Genomic DNA, 14259 nt, shown 5'->3' on the forward strand with positions numbered 1-14259 from the left:
ATATTTGTTTAAGATAAATGTTTCTAAATCTTCATTAATACTATTATAAATCTAGTATATACACTTGTTTCTAAATCTATTATAATATTCTCATTAATACTGTATACTTATTATTATTCTAGTTTGGTTTATTGGAATTTAATAATCCAAACTATGGTGATGTTAATTCCAACTTAAGAAATTCCTTAGAATAATCCCAACTTTCACTCTATTAGCCTTTACTGAGTCTTTTGTTAACAGAAACTAACTCAGTTAGTTTTAGGACAAAATATGTCGTTTCTGCAAATTGAGGGGGACAAACGAAAAATATGAATTAACTTACAAACTCAATGACACGGGCGCCACCACCACCGCGGTTTCCGCCACCGACACCGCGACCCTCGACACCGCCACCATCACCACCACCACCACAACCACCGCCGTCAACACCGTAACCACCACCACCACTGCAGCCTCCGCTACCGATGGTGGGGTTGTAGGCAGTGGCGGAGGTTGCGGTGGTAGTGGCGGTGTCGACGGCGGCGGACATGATGGTGGCGGTGTCGAGGATCGTGGTGTCGGTGGCGGCAACCGCGGTAGTGTTGGCGCCCGTGTCATTGAGTTTGTAAGTTAATTTTTATTTTTCGTTTGTCCCTCTCAATTTGCAGAAATGACATATTTTGTCCTAAAACTAACTGAGTTAGTTCCTGTTAACAAAAGGCTCAATGGAGGCCAATAGAGTGAAAGTTGGGATTATTCTAGAGAATTTCTTAAGTTGGAATTAATATCGACCAATAAGCCAAAGTTTGGATTATTAAAATCCAATAAACCTTCTAGTTTTATACTAGATAACTTTTAATTCTTGTACGTCATTCCTTTAACATATGCAACATGTATATTATATGACTAAAGTTTTACACCTTAGGATTTCTCATTAGTGAAAATCAAACTCCAAAATCTAGTCAAATATATCAAACTCTGTTTGCAAATATGTCTATAAATCGTTCAAACTCTTTGTGAGCTGTTTTAAATCAACTCACTACAAGCTCGAGCATAAACTTAATTTTAAAATAGAGTTCTATATCAAGCTTGATTAGGCTCATGAGTGCATTGTTAGAATAAATACAACATTTCTTGTTTAACAATAATTACATATTTATAAAAAAGTAATTAAAAATAGAATCTTAAAATGTTACATAAACTAAAATTACATGAATTAAGCATTATTATTAATATTTAATATTAATATAAAAAAGCGTTTTATTTTAAGCCCATTTTTATTTTGTAATTTTGTAAAAGATTCATTTTAAAACAACAAAAACCAACAAATCAAATAAACTCTTTGCAACCATTGTCTATCATTCAAGAGTACAAATAAATGAAGAATATGTGTAGCCATCTAACCACCACCATCAGTACAAAACAATAATACTCCTAATTCACAAACCTTAACCTTACCTCATGGAAACTGAAATGACCCTCCAATCTCATTTGCACCAGCAGGTGGATTAATAGCAACCCAAAGAAGCGAAATCGTGATCGCAATCAACCCCGACCACACAAATACAATCGTCGGCGTCCTCCCTCTTCGCCCCATCAACCCCTTCGCAAACGGGTACAAATGAGCCAGCACCCAAAAGCTGAAAAACACCCCGCCCAACAACCGACTCCACTGCGGTATAGCGCTGTAGATCGTCCGACTCACCCCAACCGCTATGGCAATAAGATTTGTCATCATAATAACAATAGGCGGTATCATCAAAGACGTCCATTTAATTATGTAAAGATCAGCAAACTCGTCATCGTTGTCATCACCGCCCGATTTTGACGTTAATGTAAACGAGATCTCGATTCCAGCCACCACTTTTAGTAGACCTTGAAGAACAGCTGCAAGATGAGCACTCGTACCGCCAATGAGCCAAAACTGTTCGTTCCTCCACCATTCTTCTAACTCGATGCCCGACCATTTGATCTCCAAAACCGCAAGCATGCAAAGGGTTATTGTAATGGAAAGAAGGTACACCAGAAATGTGACATCGAGGCTTTGAACAATGAATTGACCCGAGAAAAGTGAAAGAGCAGGGAGAAAGCAGTACACGATTAAAAAGATTGATGTGAACGGGTAAATCCCGACATTAAGATAAGCGATTCTTTGGAGAAACTTCATTCTTGAGCTGGCTAAAAGCGCGTTATTCTTCGAGAAGAATATTTCAACTGAACCAGTGGCCCATCGGAGCACCTGGTGGAGACGGTCAGTCAGGTTAATCGGGGCAGTCCCACGGAACGCGTCCCGTTTGGTCACACAATAGATCGATCGCCATCCACGGTTATGCATTCGGTAACCCGTAACCACATCTTCTGTTACCGACCCGTAAATCCACCCGACCCGGTTTCCCCATTCGGTTTTATCTTCATACCAGCATGAAATCACGCTAATCGCTTCGGCAACAGTAGACGCGTCTAGAAGCTCTCGAGGGATTGTGAGTGCACCGGGCGGTCGACCATTTTTAACTGCGGGATGATCGGCAAGTGGGCGGCCTTGGAACTCGGCTATCGGGATCGTGTCAATTAACAAACTCGAGTTACCAAACTTTTTCGGGAATAACGAAAGATTCATTTCATCGTCATCCGAATCTCCCATTCTCAAAGTCCGATTTTCATCAGGAGCAGAAGCAACCGAACCCGAGCTTTTCTTCCGCCGAGGGAAACAACAGCTGCAACAACCGGAGTGGTACTCCTTTGACCGAGGCGGGTCAAACCCGTAAAGTGCGGTCCTACGAAACAACGTTCCGGTCCCAACATAAACCGGGCCTTGAAGCCCATCAAGGGCTCGCATGTTTCCATCGAAGAAAACCGTGTTGTGGTTCGCGTAACGATCAGACGGGTCAATACCTTCAAATCGTTGTGGGAACTGCACATAACAGATGCGATCCCCACCTCTGTCCATCATGAAACACATGCCTTCTCTTATGGCTTGAGAGTTGTATATATAATGATCACAGTCAAGATTAAGCATGAACGGTCCATTAGACATAATAGCCGAGGCCCGAACCAGTGTGTTCATGGCTCCAGCCTTCTTGTTATGATCGTAGCCTGGTCGTTTTTCACGAGACACATAGACTAAAAGCGGAAGCCGGATATCAACTTCACTGAAATCAACCGGATTCGCCTCGTCATCTGCACCGTTCAGTGGTTCATCGCTCGGTGGCTTCAACATCACCTGGCATTATTTACACATAATCAGTTTAATACATGTACAAACTTAAAAAATAAAAATAAAGAGAAAATTGCATAAATGGTCCATGTTCGGACTAAGTTTGCAATTTTGGGTAAAAACACATGAACAGTTTTGTCGGATTTTCTATAAAATGAAATTACCAAATTACCTGTATAATGCCTGCATGATCACCCTTTGAGTGTTCTGGAGACGGAATCATCCAAGTACCGGGCCAATGAGTTGCATCCGCCATCCATGTTGCTTTTGGGATCTTAACGGGCTGCAAGAGTTCATCACCCGCAGTTTCTTTTTGAAGTTTCATGGCTTTGATTTCTTCTCTAGCATTATAAGCATCGGACCGTCTCCTAATCGAATCTGGAAGCCCGTTAATCCTCACCTTAAACTCATCATACTCCCGTTTAACTCGTCTGCGGTCCCTCACAAAGTCCTGCCTCACCTTATTCTTAAACGGATCTTTCTTCAAATTAAAATAAGTCTCAGGATTCCTCGGTTCAATAGCATGCTTCCGACAAAATGGGACCCACAAATTGGCAAAGCTTGCAGCTTCTGCCATAGCTTCAAAGGTTAAAAGAGCACCACCGTCATCAGAAACATAGCACGATAACTTATCAACAGGGTACTCAGCAGCAAGAATTGATAATATTGTGTTTGCGGTGACTAAAGGCGGTTCTTTTTCGGGATCTGCGGTTGACACAAACACATCCACCCCGGGAAGATCAGACTTTCCTGACGGGTTTTGTGGGCTCGGGGTTTCAAACTTCTCTTTTAAAACGTTTAAGTCGGTTGCACGGTTAACCGGTGCGAGTTTTGGAAGCTGGTCAAGTAACCAAGAAAATGCAAACCATACTTCACAGATAACCGACATGAACCATAGCCATATTGCATCTTCATTCGGGTGAGTGATTCTCCAATGAAGAAATAATCCAAGAACCACCATCCGAATCAAGGCTAGAAGCCTGCATTGCATACACAAAATAAAAATTAAATTAAAGAAAATAGACAAAATAAGATGATGTCATCAAAGGACATACCGATAAGGACTTATAACAGCAGCAGGTATCTTCAACTTGCGAGTAAGAGGCCGCCACGGTTTGTTAAGCAGTTCCAACTGTTCGGTCCCGCTTACGCCCGATCTATCCTCGCTTATTCCTTCATCTTTTGGCCAAAACGCGTTGCCATAACCGTATGTCCCACTGGTCTCAAACAACCAACGATTATGATCAAATTCACCCGTTTGGCTTCTAACCAAAGCTGACTTCGTTGACTTCATCAAAGATAATCTTCTCTCCATCTTTGATGACAACCGTCTCTCCATTTTAGAATTTTGAATATTTGATGGCAGAGATAACGGTTGCCTCGGGTCAACACGGTTTTTATCAAGATCCGTTTGTTTATACGGCTCTTTACACCCCGGGCAGATCCCGTCACCAGTTTTAACCGCGTCAACATAACAATCCCGACAAATTTTGAAATCACATTCACACGGAAGTATATCTACACCCCGTTCATCACTCATAACAATCCCGTCACATCCGGGTATTTGACAAGAAGACCCTTTTGCACCCGCCATTTGAGGATGGCTGGTTTCGGAATCGATCACTTTGTCCATCAAGTGAGCCCGTGTTACACTGTTGAAGCCGCCAGTAAAAAGTGAGTTCGACACGTACTGTTCTTCTACCCGTTGTGAAATCGAAGGATCCATCGGTTGGTTATCAGGTGTAGGTGGTATATGAACCGTGTAGTTCATAAACTCACCACTTCCAATTTCACTATCGAGATCTTCTCTTGAATAGTTTACATATCGGCCTGAAGATGTCCTTCTAGCAAAAGTCACCTGCGGTGGAATCGCACCCCGCCCCTGTTGCAGTTCTACCGATTTTGGCGATCTAGAAGACATTTTTCACTAATTTCGTAACCAAAATCTCATAAATCTCCAAAGAAATTAACAGATCACCTGAAAATAATCAAGATATAAATAAAAAAGAATCCAAAAAACAGAAAAAAAGCATGCTTTAAACTTGATAAATTACAAATATATAAAGTCACACCATACCCTTCATCCAGAACATGTGAAAAACTACTAGATTGATTAAAAGCACAAAACACATGAAAAGAAAAACCTTTTAATCATACAAAAAACAACACATTAACAGTTGATGAATAACAAAAAAAGTAAAATTACAAATCACCTAATCAGATATGAAGTATATATCAATCATCCATGGAAGAAATAATAAACCCCCAAATTATTTTATTTATGTGAGTAAAGAGAGCAAGCAGATGAACAAACAGCCACAGATTTCTTCACCCTATATACGACTAGAAAATATATTATATTATTATAATAATAATAATAATAATAATAATAATAATAATAATAATAATAATAATAATAAAGTTTTATAAAAACAAAGAAGCCGCTTCCCAGAGAGCGTGTGAGGAACAATTAAAACCAACACTTAATATTACAACTGTAATTAACAAAGCATTTTTTAACATAATATTAATAATATGTAATTTAGATTACCTGAACCAACACTTCAAGTTATAATAATATTTGTTTACAAGGGTTTAAATATTCAACGAAAGTGACTGCAAATATAAGACATGAACTAGACATAATAAACATGAACCGGGTCAAACAGTCGCCGGCTCCGGCTCTCCAATTGTAACGAATAAACCCTAGATTAGTTTAGCTTACCTAAATATAAATAAATAAATGTTGTTGTTGTTGACAGATCTTGTTGTCCGGATTCTATTGGGATGGAATCTAAGGATCTTCGGACAAACCGCCGATAAAAGATGGTCCAAACGGAAGTATTGCCGGAACAAAACACAGTCCGAAATAAGCGACTGTGTGTTACTTGTGTGTGTGAGAGAGAGAGAATATAATGAGAATACAAGAAAAGGGTTTTTGTTTCAAGTATGAAAATTGAAATTGAAATTGAAATTGAAATTGAAATTGAAATTGAAAATGAAGAATGTTGGAGGAAGCTAATAATAATAATAATAATAATAATAATAATAATAATAAAGGATATACTTTTGGAATTTGGGATGGGCCTAACCCTTTGCGTACGCAGATTTTATGTTTCGGTTTTATACATGATGATTACAATTTACCTTGTCACGTTTTTTGTTATTTAATACAGTTATGTATACAAGGTTAATGGAGTGTAAAGGAGATAAGTTTTCTTGATGACTAGATTTGATAAAGAAAATTGATTTGATTTGATTTTAGTCTAAGTGTGATGGACTACTAGACCTTGATGTTGATTTAAAAGCCGATAGTTTAAATGAGCTCAAACTTCGTAGGCTTGATTTTGCACGAGACAAAAAGATATATACTAGAAGTTATCAGGTCGACAATTCGGAGTCTTTTCGAATTTAATTATTACAAATCAAAACAACAAATCAACATATATGTTTGTTTTTCAAATAACTTAGAGGATCAGTTTTATTTAGTTTTTTTTTTTTTGCCTAACTATGGTTAAAATTGGAGGTCAAAACCAAGTGCGCTAAAGCCCTAGCTTGAGTTTACTCCCTTGTAAAGTTGGCCCTGACAAATATTTATATATCAGAAAGTTGAGCCGAGGGAAATTCGAGTTATGCGAAACATTTACAAGTCCAACTTGAGCTTCACAACTTTTGGAATTTCATTTTTATTTCTTATATTGTTCTATTATGCTTGTAGATTTATATGATGAGTTTGATAAGGGGTTCAACGATCATCTTCTTTCTTAAAGATTCATAAAAAGATATAAATATGAAAAATTACTAAATAAACAATATATCTTTTCCTATGCAAAAGATATAATTACTAAAAAAACAAGATTTTTTTCCTATTCAATAAATATATTTACTAAAGATAATAACTTTTTCCCTATGCAAAAAGAATAACAATAAATACTAGAAAACAAGATTGTCACTTTGATTATTTTCTTGTGGAAATCAGTCAATATCTTTTCACTTATTAATCATTGAAAAAAAATCATATATTAATTTAATTAAAAAAAGAAAAAAAGATGTTCTGGTTGACAATAATACCCTTACCCTACACGCTAAGATCCTCACACAACCCCATTAGTGGACAAAAGTCAAAAACTTAAAACAACATGACCGTAGCACAAGCAGCATATTCTCAGAATACCCAAACTGCCCTCGTCAACATTTGAACTTTTTAAGCGGAGAAAAGAAAATGAAAAAGAAATGAGAAAATGAAAAACAACGAGCAAAAACAGGTGAGAAAGCAATGTGGGCCACCCTACGCGTTTAAATTATTCGTTTTCCCATTTAAAGTACTTCTCTTTTTTACCGGCAACTTTGCCGACCCGGCGGAATTTCCTTTTCGGATATTATTTTTTTTTCTTTATTTAGTTAAACGAATATGAATACGTACTTATCCGTTCATTTATATTCGTGAACATTTGTTACGTTTGTTTATTCATGCTCGTTTATGTAATATAGTCGTTCGTTTACACTCATTTATGTTAGTTAGTTTATACTCCATCCATCCCATTATAAGTGTCCACATTTACTTTTTTATTTGTCTCATTACAAGTGTCTATTTTCAAAATTTATTAGCCAATTTCCAAGTTTACCCTTAAACATACACAACTAATATTAATAAATAATATTGATGGACCCACTTTTCAAGGACAGTATTGTCATTTGGTAAGAAATAAAAGTAATCATTCAATCCATCTTAAAATTTATGTTTTTCAGACATGGACACTTATAATGGAACAGATAGAGTATTTATTTAAGTTTGTTTATTTATATATTCATTTAAGTATATAGGTTCTTACAGTTCAGTTGGGTTTTATGTAATTATAATATTACCTCTTGCAATTTAAGTTTTGCATCCAACATATTGATGTTCAGGATTATTTTTATCCAATGTTGGTCAATTATATTCGTTCATATGTATTTAATTATATTTGTTCGGTTTAAATTAAATGAACGAACATGTTCATGTTCATTTGGTTCGTTTACAAGCATGATTAAACTTGCAATGTATTGTTTGACATATTCGTAGAAAAAAAATATTTTTGTTAACTTAAAAAAGAGGCTATTTTACGTGTTTACATTTTATATGACTAAGCATGATGAGTTCCTTAGTTATGATTATTTATTTATTTAATAGTGCACTAATTAACATTAAAACTCATATATTGAACAAAATGATCTCATTACAATAGAAAGATGGTAAGCATGATGAGTTCGTTAGTTAAAATTTTTAAATTAAAAAAATTGATATGTTGATGTCTAACATGGTGTGATGTGAAACTTAAAACAAGAAATCACTTAAAAAGTTACAAAAGAACACGGGTGAGAGAGGGTGTGGGACAAGAGCCATGAGAATAAGGTACCAACGAGAACAATGTCCGCTAATCTCATCCCAACTGACAGCTACTTCATGAACGCTTCTCAACATGCAACAATTTAGAGAGGAAATAAGACAACGTAATTCTAAAAGATGAAGGGGCATCAATACGTCACGTATATGAAATTGATAATCCAACCAATAAATAAGTAAACGATGATATTAGTATGAAATTGTGTTGTTAAGATACACAAAATTCCCTTTGAGGCGATCTGTATAACATATATATAGCAAAACCTACGTACTCCATCTAGACGACTAGTTGTCTAGTTGTATACTCTTTACGTATATTTTATTGAGTTTTATAATATTTTTAATTAATGAAATACCTTTTTATTTGGAAGTTGTATACTTTTTACAACTAAATTTATATCATTAAATTAGTTTTATATTTTCAATCAACTGTGTATTAGTTTGTATTATTTAAAATAATTGATTCAAAATGGTTTGGGATGGTAAAAACAGATACCATAAGTTTTGACATGATTAGGATTGGTGATAAAATTTTTACTTTGATAAAGATATGAAGGAGAAAGAGAGATCATTATGAGGTGGATTGGATGTGTGGGATGCATACCCTTCAGTCCTTCACCCTAACATAATTGGTGGGTGATAAAATCTTGAATGGTTATAAAAGGAATCAAGATGTTAGTTTAGTTAACTTCATTCTTAAGGTTACTCCAACGTAGGAGCATGTTCCAGACTAACAACTTTTTTCAAAACCATTTAACATGTATGGCCCCCAAGGCTTAATATAGAGAGTTGGTTGTTCAATGTGAATCTGAAACATCAGTTAGTTTGACTATAGTAAGACTATGATGTTATAAAATATGTTTACTACAACAGGAATTTCACATTTCGATTTTTTATATATCAAACTATAAATTGAAATGATTCGTTTAATTTTAAAGAGAGAGAAAATATTAGTTTCGGTTAATAGAGATCATAGTTGTCTTATATCTTCTTGTGTTCCAAAAAACCATGAGATTAAGGTCTCTTTTTCACTAGTAAACACTTGTTGCTCACTCTTTTGCATAAACAATTTTGGTGAGACAAAAATTTGTTCTTGAAATGATACTTCTTCACTAGTCGGCTCTCTAATCTGGCATAGATTATCGTATACAAACTTCTTTCTATGGTAGAGATTACCAAACTTTTGATTTGTTAGAATGTGAAAAGGAACCACTGATAGCTTATTATATATTTTCAATGATCACATCTTTCTTTTCTGACTAGCTTAATTAGTACTTCGTAAGTTTTTCCTCACTCCCTGACAGTAATCATCATTTACAAGAGTTTGAATAATAGATGTTTCTTTTTTGCATTACCTAACAATTTTGTTGTGAATGCCCTCTCAATCTTTATATGAATGATATCTAAGGGGGTGTTTGGGATTGCTTATTTTCACCAACTTATAACCTATAAATTTTTTGAAAAATGATAAGGTATTTGGTATTGCTTATATTGTGAGAGGAAAAGTTCCATAATTACATTTTTATAACTTATTAACTTAATGAAAAGTTATAAAAATGCAAAATAAAGAATCCCAAACACCCCCTAAATATATATAATAGTGGTACCAATGTTTCATTTTAGTGTTCTATAATATTGAGGTTTCTAGTTTCATTTAGAATTAGGATTAATGGATGTTTGAGTTAGACGTAATGGAAAAAATATAAATGTAACATCATTTAAGAAAATATGGAATTTGTTTTCTAATTTTCGAAATCATGTTTAACCCTTTTATAGAAAAAAAAAGTATTTAACCACACTTAGTTGAATGATTAAGTTATCTTCTTTTTTTCTCTTTTAAAGAGCAAGTTATGTAACAACCATAATTTACTCGTAATTCAATTGACTTATTGAAGGCAGGTCCACCGAATTAACGGAGCGACTCACGGATGGATAAATGAAGAATATCCACAACGCCAACGTGTCAAACGACTATTGCTCTTTTTTCTCCAACCTATTTCTTCTTCTTTTTCTTTTTTTCTATTTTTTCACTTGGGCATAACATAAAGAATATTATAAAAATGTCATATAACTTTTTTTCTTTATAAAAACACACACATGCTTTTATCTCACTTATGTTTTTTACTTCTAGAATTACGTTGTAGATGAGTGGGGTTATGAACGAACAATCTGAGTTAGTATCGGGCATGGGAGGGCGGACTCTCACCATTGAAGACAGTCTAAGAAACATGTTAATATATACAAACATTATAAAATGTTTTATTAATTATGTATCCGTGAGTTATTTATCAAGTATGTATGGTCTTTATCGTACATGCGTTCATGTCGTTAGCTTATTTTTAGGTATCTACTTATTTTTTTTATTTATTGAAGAGCATGCAAAGTTTATGTATTTAAAATATATATTTTATATAAAAACATAAAATGGTGTAGTTAAGAGTTAGTGAATTTGATGACGTAGAAATACAGTCTTATTTATCACGGACAGTAACATAAAAATACACATAAATATTATTTACTTGATTTCCCCTATAAAATAAGTAACACAAGATTACTGATATACTTGACATAACCCTTAAACCACTGAAACATATTATAACCAACAACTCTAAATCGAGATTAAAATTATGACCTTAACCACATCGACTAAGAAACAAACATTATTTTATAATTGTGCTTTCTGTTTCAATTTTCACATGATTTTTGTTGTCTTTTCATCAAAAAATTCAACACCAACTTATTATGTATCTATGACCTTCTAGTCATCAACTAAAGCTAGTGACAAAACATTAAGAAATAAATCTAAAAGTACACGTGTATGTGCATATTACGGAGTTTGCTTGGATATATAGTACGTGTATTTGCAAATAGTTAAAATATTGTAAATGGACTACCACATGGATATAAAATTTAATCTATGAAAACTTTTACTACTTTTAACATCTAAAAAATTATATTTAAAATATTTATATTTTGCCTTCGTATGTGAAGTATTTAAATTTGCGTAATTTAAAATCGGATGTCACACCATAAAATACATGAAGTTCAAATATTGTTTTGATAGCAAGTATGAATTCAATTTCCAATAATAGTTGTTATGGTGAATTGATTTTTTTTTCTAAACGATAGTTTTTATTAAAAGACAATTAGCAAGAAGATAGAAGCCACAAACACAACATACAATAATAAAAGAGAAATTACATCAATCTTTAAATCTTTTCAACATAATAGTAATTTAATCGAGGACCTATTTTTTAATTCATATAAAAGCCATGCCTTTGTATCATATCCACCATGATGATTTTGTCACACTATGTTGAATCGGTTGTTTCATAATATTTTTCATCATCAAATTAAAGTCCAAAGGTCGCAGGAAGCCAGGAATAGAAACTGGATTGTGTGTTGTGTTGTTAATAACTTGTGTTTTTTTTAGTTACCACTTCCCAGGTTCCTTTAAATGTGTTGGATTCCTATTATCTTATTGGCATTCGAATGGAAACCAGTCCGTCTTTTTTTACTCCTCGAATGGACAACTAAGCCTAGCCACTCGGATGCACCTATTAGCAAAAGGCCACCATCGCTCGCGATCACAAACATCGTTGGTGACCTGATTGGCCCGCCGCCAGTTCTAAGGGAAACCCATCGCCAAAGGCCTACTATGGCAAAACCACTAGCTCACACATGAAATTTTGTCACACACAAGACTTGACCCTACCACTTTCTATAAGAAAAGTCATGGGGCTGCAATTGGACCAATTGCCCTATGGGTGTATAGACCTATTAGACAGGGGCAAATTTACGATGTAAACGCCATATACAATTAAAGCGACCGTTCTATATCTCAAATTTTAAGAACTCTCAAAATAGAGAAAAAAAACTTTAATCTAAAATTTAAGCCGAGAAATGATAATTCATCAAATCTTGTGTTTTCAGAGACAAATGAGAAAAGATAACCAAATAATTGAAGGTTTATAAATGGTAATAGTGTAATTTGTAAGATGAAAGATAGTGTTATCAGGCTACTAGCAAAGATGAATGTGCTAATAGGGAAAATAATGCGATGACACATATCGATAATCGATTAATCGTATGACGCTTCGAATTTTCTTCTATGATTTTATAAGATTTTGTGACAACTTTTAGAGATGATCAAGATCTATACAAAGTTAATCATGTTCATTTGACTCTAATTAAAGACTGTATTAATTAATTAAGTACGTTTAAAACCCATTTAACAACTTTTGCACTTTTGGCACATGGGAGACCACCAATCACTAATTATGTATGTTTCTCTTTTATTACCTCTTAAAAGCATAAACCATAATCTGATTTTTTTTTCCTTGGCTTTCTTCTTGAAATAAAGTGTTTTAAATATCATATTTTTATTTCGTCCCATCATGATTTATATTGGAAACAAACGGTTGTATGGTTGGTTCCTAAATACAACTACTAGTTTCAATTTATCGTTAGATAATAGGAAGGAGAAGTTCAGGAAAGTGCTTGTGAATAAGCTTTCCTAGCCTCCAATACACGTGTTCCATCTAAGCATTATTGAAACCGATTATTGGTATGACTAATCATAATAAAGGGGTGTTAGTCGTGTCGAATTGAAATGTTCACCCAAACAAGACACATATGTATTTGTGTCTAAATGACTCAACCAAATTGACTAGTTCATGGGTTGTATTCAAGTTGTAACGAGTCATGGTGAAGACGTTTCTTCTTACAAATCAATTACAAAATTCAGAAGAATAAAAAACAATGATTAAACGGAACAAGTATTAACAAAAAAAAATGTTGTGTTGCTATTGTTCGTAATTAAGCATTTTGTTCATTCCAAAAATAATTAGAAGATCATTTTGATGGTCTGGTTCAATCAAAGTGATTTTATCAAACTTCAACCAAGGGAAATCACACATGCTATTTTGAAACCAAACAAGTTCAAGTTTAAGGAGAAAAAAAAACAACAATCCATTATAGCCTTTTACTTCCATAGTATTATAATTACGTGATTAACGTGAAAATTTAACAATGACAACAGTGAGACTATTTTATGTTATTCTTGTGTCGATAAAAAAAGCAAGGGTGCTTAAGAGGCCATGTTTTAGGTTTTGCTAGTTAGCCCTGGAAATTCGACAAGAGCTTAAATATAGCGTAGATAACTGAAGTTGAATACGTCATAAATTTTCCTAGGTTAAGGCCATGTTTGGGATTCCTTATTTACACTTCATTTTGACTTATTTAAGGAGTTTTTGATAAGTTACAATATCCTAACTTATCAAAACTCCTTTTTCCTTCTTTAAAAACTTAAAAAAGCCACATTATCCAAACACTCTTTTAACTTACAAAAGTCAATAAGTTATAAGGAGATAAAAATAAGGAATCCCAAACACCCCTTAACACGGAACGGCCCTTTAACCCAAAAGTTTAACCTTTATCTCTATACATACAATTTACAACCAAAAGTAGAAATGTAATATAAACCAAGTATGTTTAAACAATCAAATCTAATGCTCGTGTTAGGTAAACATGTTTGCAAATTCGACTAGAAGCTAATCGGGGCCCATTTATATTAGATTCAAACAAACAAAATTTTGTGTCTAATTGTGTTAGGGTGCTTGGAGACGTCAATTGGGGAAAGGGAATCAGGTGGCTTCTCAGCAAACACCGCCAACCTATCGGC

General features: G+C 34.3%; 1 protein-coding gene across 1 annotated transcript; it reads right to left on the reverse strand.

Moving 5' to 3' along the window:
• Nucleotides 1-1354: 1354 nt before the first annotated feature.
• LOC143611235 (cellulose synthase-like protein D3) lies at nt 1355-5188 on the reverse strand. The gene is made up of 3 exons (XM_077085487.1): nt 4249-5188; nt 3366-4173; nt 1355-3199 (listed from the first exon to the last, which is right to left on the reverse strand). The coding sequence occupies exons 1-3, from the start codon at nt 5112-5114 to the stop codon at nt 1439-1441; spliced, it is 3435 nt and encodes a 1144-aa protein (XP_076941602.1). The 5' UTR covers nt 5115-5188; the 3' UTR covers nt 1355-1438.
• Between the last annotated feature and the right edge of the window lie 9071 nt (nt 5189-14259).

Source organism: Bidens hawaiensis, unplaced genomic scaffold (genome assembly GCF_021521415.1).
Source record: "Bidens hawaiensis isolate Kalapana, Puna unplaced genomic scaffold, B.hawaiensis_p1.1 tig00030267_1, whole genome shotgun sequence".
Classification (NCBI taxonomy): Eukaryota; Viridiplantae; Streptophyta; class Magnoliopsida; order Asterales; family Asteraceae; genus Bidens; species Bidens hawaiensis.